Source organism: Heterodontus francisci, chromosome 43, assembly GCF_036365525.1.
Source record: "Heterodontus francisci isolate sHetFra1 chromosome 43, sHetFra1.hap1, whole genome shotgun sequence".
NCBI lineage: Eukaryota > Metazoa > Chordata > Chondrichthyes > Heterodontiformes > Heterodontidae > Heterodontus > Heterodontus francisci.
Genome location: NC_090413.1, coordinates 28,016,332 through 28,041,411, shown reverse-complemented (window position 1 = coordinate 28,041,411; position 25,080 = coordinate 28,016,332). Strand labels below are relative to the sequence as shown.

At 53.1% G+C, this 25,080-nt stretch overlaps 1 protein-coding gene across 3 annotated transcripts in view; it reads right to left on the bottom strand.

Annotated features, from left to right (window-relative positions):
- LOC137355573 (adenylate kinase isoenzyme 5-like) overlaps nt 1-25,080 on the bottom strand; it is a 77,961-nt gene that overhangs the window by 38,238 nt on the left and 14,643 nt on the right. For all 3 annotated transcript variants that reach the window (XM_068020831.1, XM_068020833.1, XM_068020832.1), the window contains exons 6-9: nt 20,639-20,827; nt 11,469-11,559; nt 8,064-8,122; nt 4,992-5,028 (exon numbers count right to left, since the gene is read on the bottom strand). In XM_068020831.1, the coding sequence (XP_067876932.1) occupies nt 4,992-5,028; nt 8,064-8,122; nt 11,469-11,559; nt 20,639-20,827 (376 nt within the window). The remainder of the gene's footprint in view (nt 1-4,991; nt 5,029-8,063; nt 8,123-11,468; nt 11,560-20,638; nt 20,828-25,080) is intronic.

The window sequence follows — 25,080 nt, the reverse complement described above, 5'->3', positions numbered from 1 at the left end:
CAGCACTCCCTCAGTACTGACCCTACATCGGTGCAGCGCTCCCTCAGTACTGACCCTCCGACAGTGCAGCGCTCCCTCAGTACTGACCCTCCGACAGTGCAGCACCCCTTCAGTACTGACCCTCCGACAGCGCAGCACTCCCTCAGTACTGACCCTCCAACAGTGCAGCACTCCCTCAGTACTGACCCTCTGACAGTGCAGCACTCCCTCAGAACTGACTCTCTGACAGTGCAGCACTCCCTCAGTACTGACCCTACATCGGTGCAGCACTCCCTCAGTACTGACCCTCCGACAGCGCAGCACTCCCTCAGTACTGACCCTCCGACAGTGCAGCGCTCCCTCAGTACTGACCCTCCGACAGTGCAGCACTCCCTCAGTACTGACCCTCTGACAGTGCAGCACTCCCTCAGTACTGACCCTCCGACAGTGCACGCTCCCTCAGAACTGACCCTCTGACAGTGCAGCACTCCCTCAGTACTGACCCTCTGACAGTGCAGCACTCCCTCAGTACTGACCCTCCGACAGTGCACGCTCCCTCAGAACTGACCCTCCGACAGTTCAGCACTCCCTCAGTACTGACCCTCCGACAGTGCAGCACTCCCTCAGTACTGACCCTCCGACAGTGCAGCACTCCCTCAGTACTGACCCTCCGACAGTGCAGCACTCCCTCAGAACTGACCTTCTGACAGTGCAGCACTTCCACAGTACTGACCATCCGGCAGTGCAGCACTCCCTCAGAACTGACCCTCCGACAGTGCAGCACTCCCTCAGAACTGACTCTCTGACAGTGCAGCACTCCCTCAGTACTGACCCTACATCGGTGCAGCGCTCCCTCAGTACTGACCCTCCGACAGTGCAGCGCTCCCTCAGTACTGACCCTCCGACAGTGCAGCACCCCTTCAGTACTGACCCTCCGACAGCGCAGCACTCCCTCAGTACTGACCCTCCAACAGTGCAGCACTCCCTCAGTACTGACCCTCTGACAGTGCAGCATTCCCTCAGAACTGACTCTCTGACAGTGCAGCACTCCCTCAGTACTGACCCTACATCGGTGCAGCACTCCCTCAGTACTGACCCTCCGACAGTGCAGCACCCCTTCAGTACTGACCCTCCGACAGCGCAGCACTCCCTCAGTACTGACCCTCCGACAGTGCAGCGCTCCCTCAGTACTGACCCTCCGACAGTGCAGCACTCCCTCAGTACTGACCCTCTGACAGTGCAGCACTCCCTCAGTACTGACCCTCCGACAGTGCAGCGCTCCCTCAGTACTGACCCTCCGACAGTGCAGCGCTCCCTCAGTACTGACCCTCCGACAGTGCAGCGCTCCCTCAGTACTGACCCTCCGACAGTGCAGCACTCCCTCAGTACTGACCCTCCGACAGTGCAGCACTCCCGCAGTACTGACCCTCTGACAGTGCAGCACTCCCGCAGTACTAACCCTCCGACAGTGCAGCACCCCTTCAGTACTGACCCTCCGACAGTGCAGCACTCCCTCAGTACTGACCCTCTGATACCCCCTGTCCTTCTGAGGTCAGTTAGAGACGAATTGTCAGATTCACAGGTCAAATCGAGGGCAGAAGGAACCAGCAGCAAAGAAAATCAAAACAACTTTCTCTTTCCTTTTAAAATGTGGTTTGTGATACCAATTAAAAGCTGTGTTTTGTTGCTGGGGACTTTGTAGAAGTGAGATGCTTTCTCTATTTTTAAACAGGATTTTAATTGTGATGCAGTGATCTGTGTGTGTGTGACTGTGTGACACCTGAAAACCTGTGACAATTTGGAGTTTAGGTGGGAGTTATTTGCAATTTATACTGACACCTGCAACAGGAAAGGCACATCTGTACCCGTCCGCAAAGCTAGACAAATAAACACCAGGTCTGCCATCACACACTGCCCGCGGTACACGCACACTGCCCGTGGTACACGCACACTGCCCGCGGTACACGCACACTGCCCGCGGTACACGCACACTGCCCGCGGTACACACACACTGCCCACAGTGTGCACACTGCATCGTCCTGTCAGACACACAGCACCTGGGGGTGAGGCTGATCTTTGTAATTGAGTCAAACAGGCTCATTGAAATAAATTGAAAAGAATGGGTGGGGAGTGAGTGGGGAATGTGGGGAGTGAGTGGGGATTGAGTGGGGAGTGAGTGGGGAGTGAGTGGGGAGTGAGTGGGGAATGTGGGGCGTGAGTGGGGAATGTGGGGCGTGAGTGGGGAATGTGGGGAGTGAGTGGGGAATGTGGGGAGTGAGTGGGGAATGTGGGGAGTGAGTGGGGAATGTGGGGAGTGAGTGGGGAATGTGGGGCGTGAGTGGGGAATGTGGGGCGTGACTGGGGAATGTGGGGAGTGAGTGGGGAATGTGGGGAGTGAGTGGGGAATGTGGGAAGTGAGTGGGGAATGTGGGGAGTGAGTGGGGAATGTGGGGAGTGAGTGGGGAATGTGGGGAGTGAGTGGGGAATGTGGGGAGTGAGTGGGGAATGTGGGGAGTGAGTGGGGAATGTGGGGAGTGAGTGGGGAATGTGGGGAGTGAGTGGGGAATGTGGGGAGTGAGTGGGGAATGTGGGGAGTGAGTGGGGAATGTGGGGAGTGAGTGGGGAATGTGGGGAGTGAGTGGGGAATGTGGGGAGTGAGTGGGGAATGTGGGGAGTGAGTGGGGAATGTGGGGAGCGAGTGGGGAGCGAATGGGGAATGTGGGGCGTGAGTGGAGAATGTGGGAAGTGAGTGGGGAATGTGGGGAGTGAGTGGGGAGTGAGTGGGGAATGTGGGGAGAGTGGGGAATGTGGGGCGTGAGTGGAGAATGTGGGAAGTGAGTGGGGAATGTGGGGAGTGAGTGGGGAATGTGGGGAGTGAGTGGGGAATGTGGGGAGTGAGTGGGGAATGTGGGGAGTGAGTGGGGAATGTGGGGAGTGAGTGGGGAATGTGGGGAGTGAGTGGGGAATGTGAGGCGTGAGTGGAGAATGTGGGAAGTGAGTGGGGAATGTGGGGAGTGAGTGGGGAATGTGGGGCGTGAGTGGGGAATGTGGGGAGTGAGTGGGGAATGTGGGGAGTGAGTGGGGAATGTGGGGAGTGAATGGGGAATGTGGGGCGTGAGTGGGGAATGTGGGGCGTGAGTGGGGAATGTGGGGCGTGAGTGGGGAATTTGGGGCGTGAGTGGGGAATGGGGGGCGTGAGTGGGGAATGGGGGGCGTGAGTGGGGAATGTGGGGCGTGAGTGGGGAATGTGGGGCGTGAGTGGGGAATGTGGGGCGTGAGTGGGGAATGTGGGGAGTGAGTGGGGAATGTGGGGAGTGAGTGGGGAATGTGGGGAGTGAGTGGAGAATGTGGGAAGTGAGTGGAGAATGTGGGAAGTGAGTGGGGAATGTGGGGAGTGAGTGGGGAATGTGGGGAGTGAGTGGGGAATGTGGGGAGTGAGTGGGAATGTGGGGAGTGAGTGGGGAGTGAGTGGGGAATGTGGGGCGTGAGTGGAGAATGTGGGAAGTGAGTGGGGAATGTGGGGAGTGAGTGGGGAATGTGGGGAGTGAGTGGGGAATGTGGGGAGTGAGTGGGGAATGTGGGGAGTGAGTGGGGAGTGAGTGGGGAGTGAGTGGGGAGTGAGTGGGGAGTGAGTGGGGAATGTGGGGAATGTGGGGCGTGAGTGGAGAATGTGGGGCGTGAGTGGGGAATGTGGGGCGTGTGTGGGGAATGTGGGGCGTGAGTGGGGAATGTGGGGCGTGAGTGGGGAATGTGGGGAGTGAGTGGGGAATGTGGGGAGTGAGTGGGGAATGTGGGGAGTGAGTGGGGAATGTGGGGAGTGAGTGGGGAATGTGAGGCGTGAGTGGAGAATGTGGGAAGTGAGTGGGGAATGTGGGGAGTGAGTGGGGAATGTGGGGAGTGAGTGGGGAATGTGGGGAGTGAGTGGGGAGTGAGTGGGGAGTGAGTGGGGAATGTGGGGAGTGAGTGGGGAATGTGGGGCGTGAGTGGAGAATGTGGGAAGTGAGTGGGGAATGTGGGGAGTGAGTGGGGAATGTGGGGAGTGAGTGGGGAATGTGGGGAGTGAGTGGGGAATGTGGGGAGTGAGTGGGGAATGTGAGGCGTGAGTGGAGAATGTGGGGAGTGAGTGGGGAATGTGGGGAGTGAGTGGGGAATGTGGGGAGTGAGTGGGGAATGTGGGGCGTGAGTGGGGAATGTGGGGAGTGAGTGGGGAGTGAGTGGGGAGTGAGTGGGGAGTGAGTGGGGAGTGAGTGGGGAATGTGGGGAGTGAGTGGGGAATGTGGGGAGTGAGTGGGGAATGTGGGGAGTGTGGGGAGTGAGTGGGGAATGTGGGGAGTGAGTGGGGAGTGAGTGGGGAGTGAGTGGGGAGTGAGTGGGGAGTGAGTGGGGAATGTGGGGAGTGAGTGGGGAATGTGGGGAGTGAGTGGGGAATGTGGGGAGTGAGTGGGGAGTGAGTGGGGAGTGAGTGGGGAGTGAGTGGGGAATGTGGGGAGTGAGTGGGGAATGTGGGGAGTGAGTGGGGAATGAGTGGGGAGTGGGTGGGGAATGTGAGGAGTGAGTGGGGAATGTGGGGAGTGAGTGGGGAATGTGGGGAGTGAGTGGGGAATGTGGGGAGTGAGTGGGGGATTTACTTTGTGCCTGTTTTGTATCTCTGGCACTGCCCAATCTCAGGATGTGTGACTGCATTCACCCCATGGGGACATTTGAACTTTTGATGATATGAAATCAGTGCCTGTCATAGACCACAAACAACTTCCTTTCTATCGAAGTTGATGGATGAGATACCGGGTGGGTATATAACAGGCGACTGATTTATAATCACCCATTTCTATGAGTTAACACTTCCCCCAATGTGTTTGAGTGACAACGAGAGCCTCCTCTTGTCTCTTGGCACAGCTGAATGTGCAGCTCCAGGTTCGACACTTCTCTCTATCCTGTGCTGAGTCACAGGGATGGTTTGCATTTGCTACACATGTTGGCTGTGACTATTAACGCAGAGTCTCGAGGATACTGACCTTGCAGGGACTCCTCACCGGAGGCAGAATCTCTGACCTGTTATAACATACAGAGCAGGAAAGAATATCATGAACCAGCCTGACCCAGTCAGTTACAACCCCAGATTATCCACAAGCTCACACATACAGTCATTCAAATCATCAAAATGACAGGATGAGGCCATTCAGCCTGTCGTGCCTGTGCTGGGAAAGGGGAGGAAGAGGCACAGCCACTCCGTCTCTCCTCCTGAAGTCTGGCATCTGCTTCAATGGGTGGCAGCAACATTCTGATACCATGTGAGAACTCCGGAGTTTTCCCACCCAAGTTGGTGATCAGTGATGTGAGCCTCGACTCGAGTACTTTCCCAGTCTGTGTCGTCTCCTCCAGCTGAAATGGAGACCTGTTCTTTACTCAAACTCCTCCCTCCCTCTCTCCCACTACAAGCTCTCGGCTTTGATACCCTCCAATTCGCATCAAGAAACTCTTATTTTTCCCATCTTTGGAAATTTGAGTTGCCAACTCTGGCTTCCAGATTCCGGGAGCTTCCATCACAAAACCGCCCGCCTGTAACCACCTGACCCAGTCAAATAGCCCATTTTAACTCCCCCCGCCCAACCTCCAATACTTTTAAAAGTAATAAATGATGGGTGCAAAGAAAACATTAATAAGACATCATTATTACTCTGTGTGTCCAGGAGATTAATTGCAGGACTCTCCTGGAGGGTTGCTAACCAGCTACGAACCTTCGCTCTGTCCTTGAACTAACCGCTCAGATTGTCCACCTCAGATCATGGTTGTGTGTCGGGGACAATTGTGCAACAAAATAGATTCTAAATATATTTGATTCCCCTCCTCCGTACACTCCTCAAAGGCAGCTCGTGATTGCAGTTAAAGCAATCATTATTGTGCAGAGAGGAAAGAGAGAGAGAAACAGCAGGACAGACAAACAGAACAGAACAGAGTCTCTGCAAAACTGACTCCCCAAAATACAGGTGCTGCTATTGGGTCAAACCTTTATCCATGGAATTTAAAGGTTTTCCTGATATTGGCACAGGTGTGTCACTATCCATTGAAGAGTGGGACAGGAGCTCCCACACTCACTGCTGCTCGGGGGCGGGGTCCTGGATTGAACCTGGAAATGGTTCACTTTGCCCTTTCTAATGGAACAGGGCCTGTCAGCCATTGATTCAGATAAACAACCAACCTCTCCATCTCTCTCTCTCCCCCACACTCCCTCCTTCCTTCCTTTCCCTTTCATATTCTCCCCTTCCTTCTCCCACTGCCTCCCTCCCCCTCGCCTCCATCCCTTCCTCCTTCTCTCCTCCATCCCACTTTCCCTCTCGCCTCCATCCCTCCCTTCTTCTCGCCTCCATCCCTCCCTCCCTCTCTCTCACCTCCATCCCTCCCTCTCGCCTCCCTCCCCCTCACCTCCATCCCTCCCTCTCTCCCTCTCGCCTCCATCCCTTCCTCCCTCCCCCTCGCCTCCATCCCTCCCTCCCTCCCTCTCGCCTCCATCCCTTCCTCCCTCCCCCTCGCCTCCATCCCTCCCTCCCTCACTCTTGCCTCCATCCCTCCCTCCCTCTCGCCTCCATCCCTCCCTCCCTCTCGCCTCCATCCCTTCCTCCCTCCCCCTTGCCTCCATCCCTCCCTCCCTCACTCTTGCCTCCATCCCTCCCTCCCTCCCTCCCGCCTCCATCCCTCCCTCCCCCTCGCCTCCATCCTTCCCTCCCTCCCTCTCGCCTCCATCCTTCCCTCCCTCCCTCTCGCCTCCATCCCTCCCTCCCTCTCGCCTCCATCCCTCCCTCTCTCTCGCCTCCATCCCTCCCTCCCCCTCTCACCCCCATCCATAAACTTCTCATGCTCTCTCCCTTTTTCTCTCTCTCACCATTTTTTCTGTCTTTCCCCTTTCCTTTCCCTGCTCCCTCTCTCCCTCCCCCTCTTTTTTCTTTTTCTGACCCTTTCTCTCTCCCTCTCTCCCATCTGATCCTCACTGAGATGAGGACACTGAAAGTTTGAGGTGGATCTGATTGGCTAAGGAGGCAGTTTCCATGGAAATGTTGACAAGGAAGTCAGCTTGCCAACTCGGGTTGGACGTAGTCCTGGAGATTTTATCACATGACCTCCCACCTCAAACCGCCCCACCCGGTCAAACAGCCTGTTCTCCCGTTTCCATAAATAACAATCAGAAATGTTTAAAAACTATTTTTAATTGCCCCAATGATTTTTCTCCCAGATTTCCTCCTAGCAGTGGACACTTCAGGGCAATCTGGAGGGTTGGGAATCCCCATAAGGAATTTGATGCTCTTTGGGCCCTCAGTCAATGTGGAAGAGGGAATGGTGCTGAAAGCAGCCTCATCTCTTCCTACAGAATCTGCGTCACAGTTTCCATGGAAACCAATCCAATGTTAGTTTTCAAACCTGATAGCTGTGGAATGGGCTGCAAGTTGCAGAAATGTACCTTTGTTTTTTTAAAGGAGACTTGTCCTGTAATGTGTCTCACAGAACACCTTAGTGAGGGGTTAAGTGTAGATGTGCCTTTAATTCCAATCTCCTACACTCTCTCAGTTGGGCTGGGGAAGGTTCGAATCAACCTGGGCTCTGACTCCTAATCAGCCACTAATGCTGGGAGCTGGATTTTATAAATATCAGACTCTTGGTGCTGCCTCCCCTAGTCAAAGAGTCAGCCAACACACACATGAAGAATGAACATTCTAGGCTCTGCTGGGCCAGTTAAGACTGGGTATCAAAGCTCCACAAACCTGAGAAGGGATGTCACAGCACGGCCAGAGCTAAAGGAAGACCACTGGAGATCAAAACTCGATCACCCGACACCCCATCACTTGACACTTGATCACTCGATCACCCCCGACACCCAATCATCCAACACCTGGTCATCCAACTGCACTGGGTGTTGGGCAGAGGGATTCAGGTTTGGCTGTGATGCCTTTCAGGAGCAAATAGCCTGCTTGCTTCAGTGTGGCTCCTCAGGGTAAGTGTGGTCAGCACCTGCGGAATAGCCTCAAACCTTTAGGAAAAGGGTATCGAGGAAGGAGGATGCACAAGCGGACACAATAAGGAATTACTGATATTACCTGCTCCTCAGTATCTGAACTGACATCAGCAATCAGGCAGAGGTTGAGTTCACTGGGGCCTGAGTGAGGGGACAGATGAAAGAATTAGACAAAGCTGCAGCAACATTCAACACAATAACACAATATTCCCAGAGCGTAATTATTTCCAAACCATTTCCTACCTGAGATCCAAGATAATGTGAAACACTCGACAGTCCTAGATACTGGACTGGCAAATGAAGACAGCTATTGAGGGTTTAAAGGGTTTCCTTAATTCTGGGTGCGAGTTTTAAATTGTGTTAATTTCCCATCGGCCTTGCTTTAAACCCGTATCTCTGTGGCGAAAGTAGTATAGCCAAGAATTTAACACATAAGTGTTAACTAGAGCACTAAAAATAGTGTAGAGTGGGCATGGAACATCAATGTTTGAGTGAGAAATATTCGGAGATGTTATTTCCATGTGGGTGAAGATAACACTCTGGATCTGCAAGTTCCAGAAAAATTAAGCAGCAACATTCACCCAGGGTGGACACAGAGGACCAGACCCCGAGGGTCCAGACCCCGAGGACACAGAGGACCAGACCCCAGGGACCAGACCCCGAGGACACTGAGGACCAGACCCCGAGGACACAGAGGACCAGACCCCCAGGACACAGAGGACCAGACCCCCAGGACACAGAGGACCAGACCCCGAGGGTCCAGACCCCGAGGACACTGATGACCAGACCCCAGGGACCAGACCCCGAGGGTCCAGACCCCGAGGACACAGAGGACCAGACCCCAGGGACCAGACCCCGAGGACACTGAGGACCAGACCCCGAGGACACAGAGGACCAGACCCCCAGGACACAGAGGACCAGACCCCCAGGACACAGAGGACCAGACCCCGAGGGTCCAGACCCCGAGGACACTGATGACCAGACCCCAGGGACCAGACCCCGAGGACACTGAGGACCAGACCCCGAGGACACAGAGGACCAGATCCCGAGGACACATGGACCAGACCCCCAGGACACAGAGGACCAGACCCCGAAGACCAGACCCCGAGGACACAGAGGACCAGACCCCGAGGACACAGAGGACCAGACCCCGAAGACCAGACCCCGAGGACACAGAGGACCAGACCCCGAGGACACAGAGGACCAGACCCCCAGGACACAGAGGACCAGACCCCGAGGACACAGAGGACCAGACCCCGAGGACACAGAGGACCAGACCCCGAGGACACAGAGGACCAGACCCCGAAGACCAGACCCTGAGGACACAGAGGACCAGACCCCGAGGACACAGAGGACCAGACCCCCAGGACACAGAGGACCAGACCCCGAAGACCAGACCCCGAGGACACAGAGGACCAGACCCCGAGGACACAGAGGACCAGACCCCGAAGACCAGACCCCGAGGACACAGAGGACCAGACCCCGAGGACACAGAGGACCAGACCCCCAGGACACAGAGGACCAGACCCCGAAGACCAGACCCCGAGGACACAGAGGACCAGACCCCGAGGACACAGAGGACCAGACCCCGAGGACACAGAGGACCAGACCCCCAGGACACAGAGGACCAGACCCCGAAGACCAGACCCCCAGGACACAGAGGACCAGACCCCGAAGACCAGACCCCCAGGACACAGAGGACCAGACCCCCAGGACACAGAGGACCAGACCCCGAGGACACAGAGGACCAGACCCCGAAGACCAGACCCCGAGGACACAGAGGACCAGACCCCGAAGACCAGACCCCGAGGACACAGAGGACCAGACCCCCAGGACACAGAGGACCAGACCCCGAAGACCAGACCCCAAGGACACAGAGGACCAGACCCCCGGGACACAGAGGACCAGACCCCGAGGACACAGAGGACCAGACCCCGAGGACACTGATGACCAGACCCCAGGGACCAGACCCCGAGGACACTGATGACCAGACCCCAGGGACCAGACCCCGAGGACACTGATGACCAGACCCCGAGGACACAGAGGACCAGACCCCGAGGACACAGAGGACCAGACCCCCAGGACACAGAGGACCAGACCCCGAGGACACAGAGGACCAGACCCCGAGGACACAGAGGACCAGACCCCGAGGGTCCAGACCCCGAGGACACTGATGACCAGACCCCAGGGACCAGACCCCGAGGACACTGATGGCCAGACCCCGAGGACACAGAGGACCAGACCCCGAGGACACAGAGGACCAGACCCCGAGGACCAGACCCCGAGGACACTGATGACCAGACCCCAGGGACCAGACCCCCAGGACACTGATGACCAGACCCCAGGGACCAGACCCCCAGGACACTGTTGACCAGACCCCAGGGACCAGACCCCGAGGACACAGATGACCAGACCCCAGGGACCAGACCCCCAGGACACTGTTGACCAGACCCCAGGGACCAGACCCCGAGGACACAGATGACCAGACCCCAGGGACCAGACCCCCAGGACACTGATGACCAGACCCCAGGGACCAGACCCCGAGGACATTGATGACCAGACCCTGGGGACCAGGGGCCACACCCCAGGGAGAGGAAACTTGCTCAAACTAACCCTCGGATCCCACTTCCACTCGTTTCTCAGGCTGGACATTTCCAGAACACTGTGGAAAAGTTCCCGGCATTCCCACCCCTGGTTCATTCTGAAATGTGTGACCTCTGCTTACTGACCCCAGCGGGAGAGCCAATCAGAGTCGTGTAAACCCATCTCAGTCGAGTCAGGAGCCAGTCCAGGAATTACAACCTGCACAGCACGAGACAGTGAATTATACACCGTCTGCTCCCCACTGCCCTGTCTGCTCCCCACTGCCCTGTCTGCTCCCCACTGCCCTGTCTGCTCCCCACTGCCCTTCCTGCTCCCCCCTGCCCTGCCTGCTCCCTGTCTGCTCCCCACTGCCCTGTCTGCACCGCACTGCCCTGTCTGCTCCCCACTGCCCTGTCTGCTCCCCACTGCCCTTCCTGCTCCCCACTGCCCTTCCTGCTCCCCACTGCCCTTCCTGCTCCCCACTGCCCTGCCCGCTCCCTGTCTGCTCCCCACTGCCCTGCCTGCTCCCCACTGCCCTGTCTGCTCCCCACTGCCCTGTCTGCTCCCCACTGCCCTTCCTGCTCCCCACTGCCCTTCCTGCTCCCTGTCTGCTCCCCACTGCCCTGTCTGCTCCCCACTGCCCTGTCTGCTCCCCACTGCCCTTCCTGCTCCCCACTGCCCTTCCTGCTCCCTGTCTGCTCCCCACTGCCCTGTCTGCTCCCCACTGCCCTGTCTGCTCCCCACTGCCCTGTCTGCTCCCCACTGCCCTTCCTGCTCCCCACTGCCCTGCCTGCTCCCCACTGCCCTGTCTGCTCCCCACTGCCCTGTCTGCTCCCCCCGCTCCCTCTTTGCTCCCTGCTGGACTGTCTGATACAGCTGGCGCAGGCTTTCCACTGACACTTACCCGCTGCTGGCTGTTTGCTCGGGATGAGTTTCCCATCCACAGTCGCCCTGATATCTTCAAACACCTCCTCTTCCTCTCTGTCTGCGTCAAACTGTGGAGGCAAGAGAGAGAAGATACACTTGTATCAAACACTCAGGACAGAGACACAGGGGCGGGGAGGGGACAGTAATGGAGAGGAGATTGGGAAGAGGGAGGAGTTTGGGAATTGGTAGATGAGGGGTAGGGATGGGGAGAAGGTGGGTGTTGGGGATGGATTGGGGAGGGGGAAGGGAAGGAGAGCGGGAAGGGGATGGGAGGGGGATGGGGAAGGGGAGGGGGAGGGGAGGGGATGGGGAGGGGGGAGGGGAGGGGGAGGGGAGGGTGAAGGGGAGGGTGAAGGGGAGGGGGAAGGGGAGGGGGAAGGGGAGGGGGATGGGGAGGGGGAAGGGGAGGGGGAAGGGGAGGGGGAAGGGGAGGGGAGGGTGAAGAGGGGAGGGGGAGGGGAGGGTGAAGGGGAGTGGGAAGGGGGGATGGGCTGGGTAACGGGGCTGGGATCCTGAGGTGCAGTGGCCACTGTCACAGCTGGTCCTCTGGCTGAATGAGGAAAGTTTAGTTCTGCTGCAAAGGAAAAAGTGTGATGAAGAGGAGGAGGAGGGCCCTTGTCCCTGTTGCCGTGGTTACAGATTTTGGAACATAGGGTTATAGGAAATAGCAGCAGGAGTAGACCATTCGGCCCGTCGAGCCTGCTCCACCATTCAAACAGATCATGGTTGATCATCTACCTCTACGCCATTTCCCCCCGGTATCCCCATATCCCTTGATGTCATTAGTATTCAGAAGTCTATCGATTTCTATCCTGAGCATGCTCAATGATTGAGCTTCCACAGCCCTCTGGGGTAGAGAATTCCACAGATTCACCACCCTCTGAGTAAAGAAATTGCTCCTCATCTCAGTCTTAAACGGCCTGCCCCTTATTCTGAGACTGTGTCCCCCGGTTCTAGACTCACCAGCCAGAGGAAACATCCTATCCACATCCACCCTGTCACGCCCTGTAAGAATTTTGTAAGTTTCAATGAGATCACCGCTCATTCTTCGAAACTCTAGCGAATACAGGCCCAGTTTCCTCAATCTCTCCTCATAGAAATCCTGTCATCCCAGGGATTAGCCTGGTGAACCTCCATTGCACTCCCTCTATGGCAAGTATAACCTTCCTTCGATAAGGAGACCAAAACTGTCCACAATACTCCAGATGCAATCTCACCAAGGCTCTATACAATTGAAGCAATATATCTTCACTCCTGTACTCAAATCCACTTGCAATGAAGGCCAACATACCATTTGCCTTCTTAATTGCTTGCTGCACCTGCAGACTAGCTTTCAGTGACTCATGAACAAGGACACCCAGGTCTCTTTGGACATCAACACTTCCCAACCTCTCACCATTTAAGAAATTACCCTGTCTTTCTGTTTTTTCTACCAAAGTGGATCACTTCACACTTATTCACATTATATTCCATCTGCCATGTCCTTGCCCATTCACTTAGCCAGTCCAAATCCCCTTGAAGCCTCCTTGCATCCTCCTCACAACTTACATTTCCTCATGTCATCAGCAAATTTGGAAATATTACAATTTGTCCCCATATCCAAATCATTTATATAGATTGTAAACAGCTGTGGTCCAAGCACTGATCTTTGTGGTACCCCAATAGTAACAGCCTGCCATCCTGAGAATAACCCATTTATTCCTACTCAGTGCTTTCTGTCTGTTCACCAATTCTCAGTCCATTTCAGTATAATACCCCCAATCCCATGTGTTCGAATTTTGTTTACTAACCTCCTGTGTGGGACCTTATCAAAAGCCTTCTGAAAATCAAAATACACCACATCCACTGGTTCTCCTTTATCTATGCTACAAGTAACAGCCTCAAAAAACTCCAACAGGTTTTGTCAAACAGGATTTCTCTTTCACAAATCCATGTTGACTCTGCCCAATCATATCATTATTTTCTAAGTGTCGAGTTATCACATCCTTTATAATAAATTCTAACATTTCCCCTACCACTGATATCAAACTAACAGGTCTGTAGTTCTCCGTTTTCTCTCTTGGTTCCTTCTTAAATAATGAGGTTACATTTGCTACTTTCCAGTCTGCAGGAACCCTTCCAGAATCGATAGAATTTTGAAAGATAACCACCAATGCATCTACTATCTCTATAGCCACTTCCTTCAATACTCTGGGATGTAGCTCATCTGGTCCAGGGGATTTATCAACTTTCAATCCAATTAATTTTTCGAGTACTGTCTCTTCATTGATACTAATTACTTTCAGTTCCTCATTTTTACAAGTTCCTTGGTTCCCTAGTATTTCTGGGACATTTTCTGTATCTTCCTCCTTGAAGACAGATTTGCTAAAGAAGTTTCCATCGCCAATGGAACTAAGGCAATGTCAGCCTCACAAATGTAACTTTTCTTCAGGTTGATTGTGACAGAGGCCTTCCTCCTTCTGTCGATCGGAGTCCTCTGCAAGATCGCCTCTCCGGAAACTTCTCTCAAGGATGAAAAGCCAGTCCCTCCTCATGGCAGCTCCTCAACACTCAACCCAGCAACTGGAGGCTTCCTGGCTCTGTATTGGAGCGGTAATGACTTTTAAGGAAATTCTTTCACTGGAAGTTCATTAAACATCTGCCCAAAGCAGGATCGGCAACAACTGAAGGGTCAGAGGCTCCTCAGACCTCGTCCTAACCCTACACTCATTGCTGCTGCTTGGCCACTCTGTACGTCATGTAAACAAGCTCCGGAAACACTCCCTTTCCTCAATTATTGTTATCCCTGTCAAACACTCCCAGTATTTATAGTAAAATAAGAGATACTTCATATATTGCACAGCATGGTGACAGCAGGCATCGTGGAAATGCACTGGCTAATTGGTCCAGCAGGCAGCTACTGGGAAAATACTGCCAACACATCAGTGAGGTGCAAACTACTCCCTCCGCACAATGCAGAGCCAGGATATCCACACTGACACCTGTCAACGGAGATTCCCCATTTAATGCTTTCCTTTTCTCATCTTCTTCCCTTCTTCATCTCCTGAAGGTAATGATTCTCCCAGTCCTTCATCCAGTGGCCATTCTATGTGAGCCACGTGCGAACAGGTGGTGAGTTATAAAGATCGGAAGGAAGAACTTGCATTTGTATATCACCTTTCACAACCTCAGGACATCCCAAAGCGCTTTACAAAAGCTGAAGGACTTTTCAAGTGAGGCTGAATGGGCCTCTTCCTATTCCTATGTGTCCTGAGAGAGGTGTTTCAAAGGGATGGGACAGGCAGATAGAAACAAACAGTTCCCAGTGATTGAGGGGCTAGAGCGAGGGGACATGGGTAGAAGATTAAAACGATTTTGGGCAGAGTGCAGGAGAAAGCTTTACACAGAGAGGTGTGGGGCTGTGGAATGTACTGCCAGAGTTAGTCATTGAAACAGAGGCCGTGTTAGCAGTTCCCACTAGGTTAGATCGGCAATTATAGGAGAGTGCAGGCAGGGATATGGGAACAGGATGAGTACACAGGATCACGGGATTTGGATACTTCTGATGTGGAGAATAAACCCCAGCACGGACTAGATGGGCCGAATGGCCTGTGTCGTTGCTGTCATTTCTAGGTAAATCACTCACTGACTCCTGAGTGCAATTGATTAAAACACCACAGGTTGCATCCAAGATTGCTGAGGTGCCAAAGATTCACACGCAGTGATACACGCGTTGAAGAAAATCACACGTGTGCTGTGATATTGAGGGTGTTTTCACATGATGCTGTCTGTTATTTGATAGTCGACTGAAACCATCGCCTTTGTCCATTCCACAGGTGCTGGGTAATCTTTCAACTCAGTTGGAGTCCAGTGAACTTCACTATCCTCTGGGGAAACAGACTAACACATCCTGAGCCCCCTGCATGTCCCGGGCCTTAAAAGGAGAGGATTAAAAAAGGTGAAGGTTATGACAGATACCGAGGGCTCAATACTGGAGAAAACCTAGAGGAATATAAAAAGTGTTGGGTGGAATTAAAAAGGAAATTAGGAAAGTAAAAAGAGGGCATGCAAAGATATTGGCAAGTTCTTTCTTTTTCTTTCTTTTGGGCCTCCTTATCTCGAGAGACAATGGATACGCGCCTGGAGGTGGTCAGTGGTTTGTGAAGCAGCGCCTGGAGTGGCTATAAAGGCCAATTCTGGAGTGACAGGCTCTTCCACAGGTGCTGCAGAGAAATTTGTTTGTCGGGGCTGTTGCACAGTTGGCTCTCCCCTTGCGCCTCTGTCTTTTTTCCTGCCAACTACTAAGTCTCTTCGACTCGCCACAATTTAGCCCTGTCTTTATGGCTGCCCGCCAGCTCTGGCGAATGCTGGCAACTGACTCCCACGACTTGTGATCAATGTCACACGATTTCATGTCGTGTTTGCAGACGTCTTTATAGCGGAGACATGGACGGCCGGTGGGTCTGATACCAGTGGCGAGCTCGCTGTACAATGTGTCTTTGGGGATCCTGCCATCTTCCATGCGGCTCACATGGCCAAGCCATCTCAAGCGCCGCTGACTCAGTAGTGTGTATAAGCTGGGGGTGTTGGCCGCTTCAAGGACTTCTGTGTTGGAGATATAGTCCTGCCACCTGATGCCAAGTATTCTCCGAAGGCAGCGAAGATGGAATGAATTGAGACGTCTCTCTTGGCTGGCATACATTGTCCAGGCCTCGCTGCCGTAGAGCAAGGTACTGAGGACACAGGCCTGATACACTCGGACTTTTGTGTTCCGTGTCAGTGCGCCATTTTCCCACACTCTCTTGGCCAGTCTGGACATAGCAGTGGAAGCCTTACCCATGCGCTTGTTGATTTCTGCATCTAGAGACAGGTTACTGGTGATAGTTGAGCCTAGGTAGGTGAACTCTTGAACCACCTCCAGAGCGTGGTCGCCAATATTGATGGATGGAGCATTTCTGACGTCCTGCCCCATGATGTTCGTTTTCTTGAGGCTGATGGTTAGGCCAAATTCATTGCAGGCAGCTGCAAACCTGTCGATGAGACTCTGCAGGCACTCTTCAGTGTGAGATGTTAAAGCAGCATCGTCAGCAAAGAGGAGTTCTCTGATGAGGACTTTCCGTACTTTGGACTTCGCTCTTAGACGGGCAAGGTTGAACAACCAGCCCCCTGATCTTGTGTGGAGGAAAATTCCTTCTTCAGAGGACTTGAACGCATGTGAAAGCAGCAGGGAGAAGAAAATCCCAAAAAGTGTGGGTGCGAGAACACAGCCCTGTTTCACACCACTCAGGATAGGAAAGGGCTCTGATGAGGAGCCACCATGTTGAATTGTGCCTTTCATATTGTCATGGAATGAGGTGATGATACTTAGTAGCTTTGGTGGACATCCGATCTTTTCTAGTAGTCTGAAGAGACCACGTCTGCTGACGAGGTCAAAGGCTTTGGTGAGATCAATGAAAGCAATGTAGAGGGGCATCTGTTGTTCACGGCATTTCTCCTGTATCTGACGAAGGGAGAACAGCATGTCAACGGTCGATCTCTCTGCACGAAAGCCACACTGTGCCTCAGGGTAGACACGCTCGGCCAGCTTCTGGAGCCTGTTCAGAGCGACTCGAGCAAAGACTTTCCCCACTATGCTGAGCAGGGAGATTCCACGGTAATATCAAGGAAAACTCAAAGATTTTTTATAAATACGTAAAGAACAGGTGGATACCTAAAGAAAGAGTAGGGACTATAAGGGGAACCTGTGTGTGGGTGCAGAAGACATTGGTTATGGTTCTTAATGAATATCTTACATCTATTTTCACAAAAGAGGGACAATATTAACAGTGAAATCAGGGAGGAAGAGTTGAAATATTAGATGCAATTTCCATAGTGGGAGAGGAAGTATTAAGGGGTTTAACATCCATGAAAGTGGATAAGTCCCCAGGCCTGGATGAAATGTATCCTAGGCTGTTAAGGGAAGCAAGAGAAGAAATAGTGGAGGCTCTGATCATCATTTTTCAATCCTCCCTGGCTACAGGTGTAATGCCAGAGGACGAGAGGACAACTAACATTTTACCATTGTTTAAAAAGGGAGAAAGAGATAGACTGAGTAATTACAGGCCAGTTCAACCTTGGTGGTTGGAAAATGATTGGAAAAAAATCTGATGGACAGGATAAATCTTCATTTAGAGAGACACAGATAAAACAAAGGCAGGGGAAATAGTGGCGTGGTGGTAATGTCTCTGGACTACTAATCCAAAACCAGGCTAATGCTCTGAGGACATGGGTTCGAATCCCATCACAGCAGATGGTGAAATTTGAATTCAATTAAAAAGCTAGTCTAATGGTGACCATGAAACCATTGTTGATTGATGTAAAAACCCATCTGGTTCACTAATGTCCTTTAGGGAAGGAAATCTGCTGTCCTTACCTGGTCAGGCCTACATGTAAATCCAGATCCACAGCAATGTGGTTGACTCTTAACTGCCCTCTGAAATGGCCTAGCAAGCCATTCAGTTCAAGAGCAGTTAGGGATGGGCAATAAATGCTGGTCAAGCCAGTGATGCCCACATCTCACACACAAATAAAACAAAATTCAGCAAAGATTTGTTCAGGAGAGATTGTGTCTGACTTTTTTGAGTAGGTAACAAGGAGGGTTGATGAGGGTAGTGCATTCGATGCAGCCTATATGGATTTTAGCAAGGCTTTTGATAAGGTCCCACATAGCAGACTTGTCACAAAAACAAAAGCCCATGCAATCTAAGGCAAAATGGCAAGTTGGATCCAAAATTGGCTCAGGCACAGGAAGCAAAGGGTAATGGTCAATGGGTGTCTTTGTGACTGGAAGTCTGTTTCCAGTGTGCTTCCACAGGGCTCAGTACTAGATCCCTTGCTTTTTGTTAGTTAGTTAGTTAGAGATACAGCACTGAAACAGGCCCTTCGGCCCACCAAGTCTGTGCCGACCATCAACCACCCATTTATACTAATCCTACACTAATTCCATATTCTTACCACATCCCCAACTGTCCCTATATTTCTCTACCACCTACCTATACTAGGGGCAATTTATAATGGCCAATTTACCTATCAACCTGCAAGTCTTTTGGCTGTGGGAGGAAACCGGAGCACCCAGAGGAAACCCACGCAGACACAGGGAGAACTTACAAACTCCACACAGGCAGTACCCAGAATTGAACCCGGGTCGCTGGAGCTGTGAGGCTGCGGTGCTAACCACTGCGGCACTGTGCCGCCCTGCCACCACTGTGGTAGATAATCAATGATTTAGACTTGAATGTAGGGGGTACACTGAATGTAAGAAGAGTGCAGATGATATAAAAATTGGCTGTGTGATTGACCATGAAGAAAGCTGTAGGCTGCAGGAAGATATCAATGGATGAGTCAGGTGACTGGAACAGTGGCAAATGGAGTTCAATCTAGAGAAGTGTGAGGTCATGCATTTGGGGAAAGCTAACAAGGCATGGGAATACACAATAAATGGTCGGATTTTGAGAAGTGTAGAGCAACAGAGGGACCTTGGGAAGCGTGTCCACAGATCCTGAAGGTGGTCAAGAAGGCACATGGGATACTTGCCTTTATTCGCTAAGACATAGAATTTTGGAGCTGGAAAGTTATGTTGGAACGGTATAAAACACTAGTTAGGCTACAGCTTGAGTACTGCCAGCTGTTTTGATCTCCACACTATTGGAAAGATGTGATTGCAGTTGAGAGGGTACAGAGGAGATTTATGAGGATGTTGCCTGGAATAGAGAATTTTAGTTATTTTGCTTGGAACAGAGGAGGCTGAGGGGAGACCTAAATGAAGTGCATAAAATCATGAGGGGTCTGGATAGAATGGATAGAAAGGCCCTATTTCCTTTGTTTGAGGAGGTCCATAACCACGGGGCATAGGTTTAGGGTAACAGGTCGGAGGTTTAGAGGAGATTCGAGGGGAAAGTTTTTTAATGCAGAGGTTGGTAGGGATCTGGAAATCGCTGTCTGAAAGGGTGGTAGAGGAAGAAACCCTTACAACATTGAAAAAATATTTGGATATGCACCTGAAGTGCCATAACCTACAAGACCACGGAGCAAGAGCTGGGAAGTGGGATTAGGTTGGATAGCTCCTTGTCGGCCAGCATGGAGACAATGGGCCCAATGGCCTCCTTTTGTGCTGTAAATTTCTATGATTCTTCTATGAGATCTGTGGGACCAAAGGAATTTCAGTTCTGTGGAGAGACTGGAGAAGTTGAGGCTGTTCTCCTGAAGCAGGGGTAATTAAAGAGAGATTTAATCGAGGTGTTCAAAATTATGAGAGATTTTGACAGAGTAAATAAGGAGAAACGGTTTTACTGGCAGGACGGTCAGTCACCAGAGCACACAGATTTAAGGAATTGGCAAAAGAACGAGAGAAGAAGAAGAGGAATCATCTTTTACGCAGTGAGTTGCTGTGATCTGGAACGCGCTGCCTGAAAGGGCAGTGGAAGCAGATTCAATTGTAACTTTCAAAAGGGAATTGGAGAAATCCTTGAACTGCACTTTAGGAAAGACATGAGGGCATTGGCGAGAATGCAGAAAAGATTCACGGGAATGGTTCCAGGGATGAGGAATTTCAGTTATGAAGATAGACTGGAGAAGTGAGGACTGTTTTCCTTGGAGAAGAGAAGGCTGAGAGATGATTTGATCGAGGTATTCAAAATCATGAGGGGTCTGGACAGAGTAGATAGAGAGAAACTGTTCCCACTCGTGAAAGGATCAAGAACGAGAGGGCACAGATTTAAAGTATTTGGTAAGAGAAGCAAAGGTGACATGAGGAAAAACTTTTTCACACAGCGAGTGGTTAAGATCTGGAATGCGCTGCCTGAGAGTGTGGTGGCGGCAAGTTCAAATGCATTCAAAAGGGAATTAGACAGTTATATGAAAAGGAAGCCTGTGCAGGGTTATGGAGAGAAGGCGGAGGAATGGAAATGAGTGAATTGCTCTTTCAGAGAGCCGGTGCGGACACGATGGGCCGAATGGCCTCCTGCACTGTAACGATTCTGTGATACTTGAAGGAGAGAAAGTGACAGGGCTGTTTGGAAAGGGCTGGGTATTGAGACGAATTAGAAAGCTCTTTCAAAGAGCCAGCAGGGGCATGATGGGTGAATGGCCTCATTCTGTGCTGTTAGATTCTCGTGATTGCCAGGAACCCACCGTTACAATTAGGCTTTTCTCCTGATAATATTGGACCAATGGCACAGCGTTTTGCTTGAAGGTGACGAGGCGACGGTGAATTGCTTTGGGATTGTTGTCAGGTCGTCCTTCCTCTGCCCGTTTCTGCAGCCGCTCCCTCAGCCTGCAGTTGGCACAGGCCAGGAATATCACCAGGTCGGGCACACAAATCTGAGGGCAAAGACTCCAAAATTAGAATCAAATGTTTGATACATAACTCAAAAATGTTCATATTGATTCATATCCGCCTGAATTTAATTCCTGCAGTTCTCTGGCTATCAGACTGGAACTGATCAAGCAGTGACCAATCAGTTTGGCTTTAGTTGGTTGCAATCTGACCAGTGACGCGAGGGTATCTGTACATTGAAATCCAGAAACATCTGCCCGCAACCCGAAACAACACGGCAGGGTCAGTACTGAGGGAGTGCTGCACTGTCGGAGGGTGAGTACTGAGGGAGTGCTGCACTGTCGGAGGGTGAGTACTGAGGGAGTGCTGCACTGTCAGAGGGTGAGTACTGAGGGAGTGCTGCACTGTCAGAGGGTGAGTACTGAGGGAGTGCTGCACTGTCGGAGGGTGAGTACTGAGGGAGTGCTGCACTGTCGGAGGGTGAGTACTGAAGGAGTGCTGCACTGTCGGAGGGTGAGTACTGAGGGAGTGCTGCACTGTTGGAGGGTGAGTACTGAGGGAGTGCTGCACTGTCGGAGGGTGAGTACTGAAGGAGTGCTGCACTGTCGGAGGGTGAGTACTGAGGGAGTGCTGCACTGTTGGAGGGTGAGTACTGAGGGAGTGCTGCACTGTTGGAGGGTGAGTACTGAGGGAGTGCTGCACTGTTGGAGGGTGAGTACTGAGGGAGTGCTGCACTGTCGGAGGGTGAGTACTGAGGGAGTGCTGCACTGTCAGAGGGTGAGTACTGAGGGAGTGCTGCACTGTCAGAGGGTGAGTACTGAGGGAGTGCTGCACTGTCAGAGGGTGAGTACTGAGGGAGTGCTGCACTGTCGGAGGGCAAGTACTGAGGGAGTGCAGCACTGTCGGAGGGTAAGTACTGAGGGAATGCTGCACTGTCGGAGGGTGAGTACTGAGGGAGTGCAGCACTGTCGGAGGGTGAGTACTGAGGGAGTGCTGCACTGTCGCAGGGTCAGTATTGAGGGAGTGCTACACTGTCGGAGGATCAGGACTGAGGGAGTGCTGCATTGTCGGAGGGTCAGGACTGAGGGAGTGCTGCACTGTCGGAGGGTCAGTACTGAGGGAGTGCTGCACTGTTGGAGGGTCAGTACTGAGGGAGTGCTGCACTGTCGGAGGGTCAGTACTGAGGGAGTGCTGCACTGTCGGAGGGTCAGTACTGAGGGAGTGCTGCACTGTCGGAGGGTGAGTACTGAGGGAGTGCTGCACTGTTGGAGGGTGAGTACTAAGGGAGTGCTGCACTGTTGGAGGGTGAGTACTGAGGGAGTGCTGCACTGTCGGAGGGTCAGGACTTAGGGAGTGCTGCACTGTTGGAGGGTGAGTACTGAGGGAGTGCTGCACTGTCGGAGGGTCAGGACTGAGGGAGTGCTGCACTGTCAGAGAGTCAGGACTGAGGGAGTGCTGCACTGTCGGAGGGTCAGTACTGAGGGAGTGCTGCACTGTTGGAGGGTGAGTACTGAGGGAGTGCTGCACTGTCGGAGGGTCAGGACTTAGGGAGTGCTGCACTGTCGAAGAGTCAGGACTGAGTGAGTGCTGCACTGTCGGAGGGTGAGTACTGAGGGAGTGCTGAACTGTCGGAGGGTGAGTACTGAGGGAGTGCTGCACTGTCAGAGAGTCAGGACTGAGGGGGTGCTGCACTGTCGGAGGGCGAGTACTGAGGGAATGCTGCACTGTCGGAGGATCAGGACTGAGGGAGTGCTGCACTGTCGGAGGGTGAGTACTGAGGGAGTGCTGCACTGTCGGAGGGTGAGTACTGAGGGAGTGCTGCACTGTTGGAGGGTGAGTACTGAGGGAGTGCTGCACTGTCGGAGGGTGAGTACTGAGGGAGTGCTGCACTGTCAGAGGGTGAGTACTGAGGGAGTGCTGCACTGTCAGAGGGTGAGTACTGAGGGAGTGCTGCACTGTCGGAGGGTAAGTACTGAGGGAGTGCAGCACTGTCGGAGGGTAAGTACTGAGGGAATGCTGCACTGTCGGAGGGTGAGTACTGAGGGAGTGCTGCACTGTCGCAGGGTCAGTATTGAGGAAGTGCTACACTGTCGGAGGATCAGGACTGAGGGAGTGCTGCACTGTCGGAGGGTGAGTACTGAGGGAGTGCTGCACTGTTGGAGGGTGAGTACTGAGGGAGTGCTGCACTGTCGGAGGGTGAGTACTCAGGGAGTGCTGCACTGTCAGAGGGTGAGTACTGAGGGAGTGCTGCACTGTCAGAGGGTGAGTACTGAGGGAGTGCTGCACTGTCGGAGGGTAAGTACTGAGGGAGTGCAGCACTGTCGGAGGGTAAGTACTGAGGGAATGCTGCACTGTTGGAGGGTGAGTACTGAGGGAGTGCAGCACTGTCGGAGGGTGAGTACTGAGGGAGTGCTGCACTGTCGCAGGGTCAGTATTGAGGGAGTGCTACACTGTCGGAGGATCAGGACTGAGGGAGTGCTGCATTGTCGGAGGGTCAGGACTGAGGGAGTGCTGCACTGTCAGAGGGTCAGTACTGAGGGAGTGCTGCACTGTTGGAGGGTCAGTACTGAGGGAGTGCTGCACTGTCGGAGGGTCAGTACTGAGGGAGTGCTGCACTGTCGGAGGGTGAGTACTGAGGGAGTGCTGCACTGTTGGAGGGTGAGTACTGAGGGAGTGCTGCACTGTTGGAGGGTGAGTACTGAGGGAGTGCTGCACTGTCGGAGGGTCAGGACTTAGGGAGTGCTGCACTGTTGGAGGGTGAGTACTGAGGGAGTGCTGCACTGTCGGAGGGTCAGGACTGAGGGAGTGCTGCACTGTCAGAGAGTCAGGACTGAGGGAGTGCTGCACTGTCGGAGGGTCAGGACTGAGGGAGTGCTGCACTGTCGGAGGGTGAGTACTGAGGGAGTGCTGCACTGTTGGAGGGTCAGTACTGAGGGAGTGCTGCACTGTTGGAGGGTGAGTACTAAGGGAGTGCTGCACTGTTGGAGGGTGAGTACTGAGGGAGTGCTGCACTGTCGGAGGGTCAGGATTTAGGGAGTGCTGCACTGTCGAAGAGTCAGGACTGAGTGAGTGCTGCACTGTCGGAGGGTGAGTACTGAGGGAGTGCTGAACTGTCGGAGGGTGAGTACTGAAGGAGTGCTGCACTGTCAGAGAGTCAGGACTGAGGGGGTGCTGCACTGTCGGAGGGCGAGTACTGAGGGAATGCTGCACTGTCGGAGGATCAGGACTGAGGGAGTGCTGCACTGTCGGAGGGTGAGTACTGAGGGAGTGCTGCACTGTCGGAGGGTCAGGACTGAGGGAGTGCTGCACTGTCGGAGGGTCAGGACTGAGGGAGTGCTGCACTGTCGGAGGGTCAGGACTGAGGGAGTGCTGCACTGTCGGAGAGTCAGTACTGAGGGAGTGCTGCACTGTTGGAGGGTCAGTACTGAGAGAGTGCTGCACTGTCGGAGAGTCAGGACTGAGGGAGTGCTGCACTGTCGGAGGGTGAGTACTGAGGGAGTGCTGCACTGTCGGAGGGTCAGGACTGAGGGAGTGCTGCACTGTCGGAGAGTCAGGACTGAGGGAGTGCTGCACTGTCAGAGGGTCAGTACTGAGGGAGTGCTGAACTGTCGGAGGGTCAGTACTGAGGGAGTACTGCACTGTCGGAGGGTTAGGACTGAGGGAGTGCTGCACTTTCGGAGGGTCAGTACTGAGGGAGTGCTGCACTGTCGGAGGGTTAGGACTGAGGGAGTGCTGCACTGTCAGAGGGTCAGGACTGAGGGTGTGCTGCACTTTCGGAGGGTCAGTACTGAGGGAGTGCTGCACTGTTGTAGGTGCCATCTTTTAGATGAGGTGTTAAATTGACGGGCAGTCTCTCAGATGCTATAATAGGTCCCATGGTATCATTGCAGAGTTCAAGGGAATATGAACATTCGAATTAGGAGCAGCAGCAGGCCATTCGGCCCCTCGAGCACGTTCCGCCATTCGATAAGATCACGGCTGATCTAATTGTGGCCTTAACTCCACTTTCCTGTCTGCCCCCATAACCCTGGACTCCCTTGTAGATCAAAAATCTGTCTAACTCAGCCTTGAAGATATTCAATGACCCAGCCTCCTATGCTTGCTGGGGAAGAGAATTCCAAAGATTAACAACCCTCTGAGAGGAGAAATTCCTCCTCATCTCCATCTTAAAAGGGAGACCCCTTATTTTGAATCTGTACCATCTAGTTCGAGATTCCCCCACAAGGGAAACGTCCTCTCAGCATCTAGCCTGTCAAGTCTGCTCAGAATCGTACATGTTCAATTAGATCACCTCTCA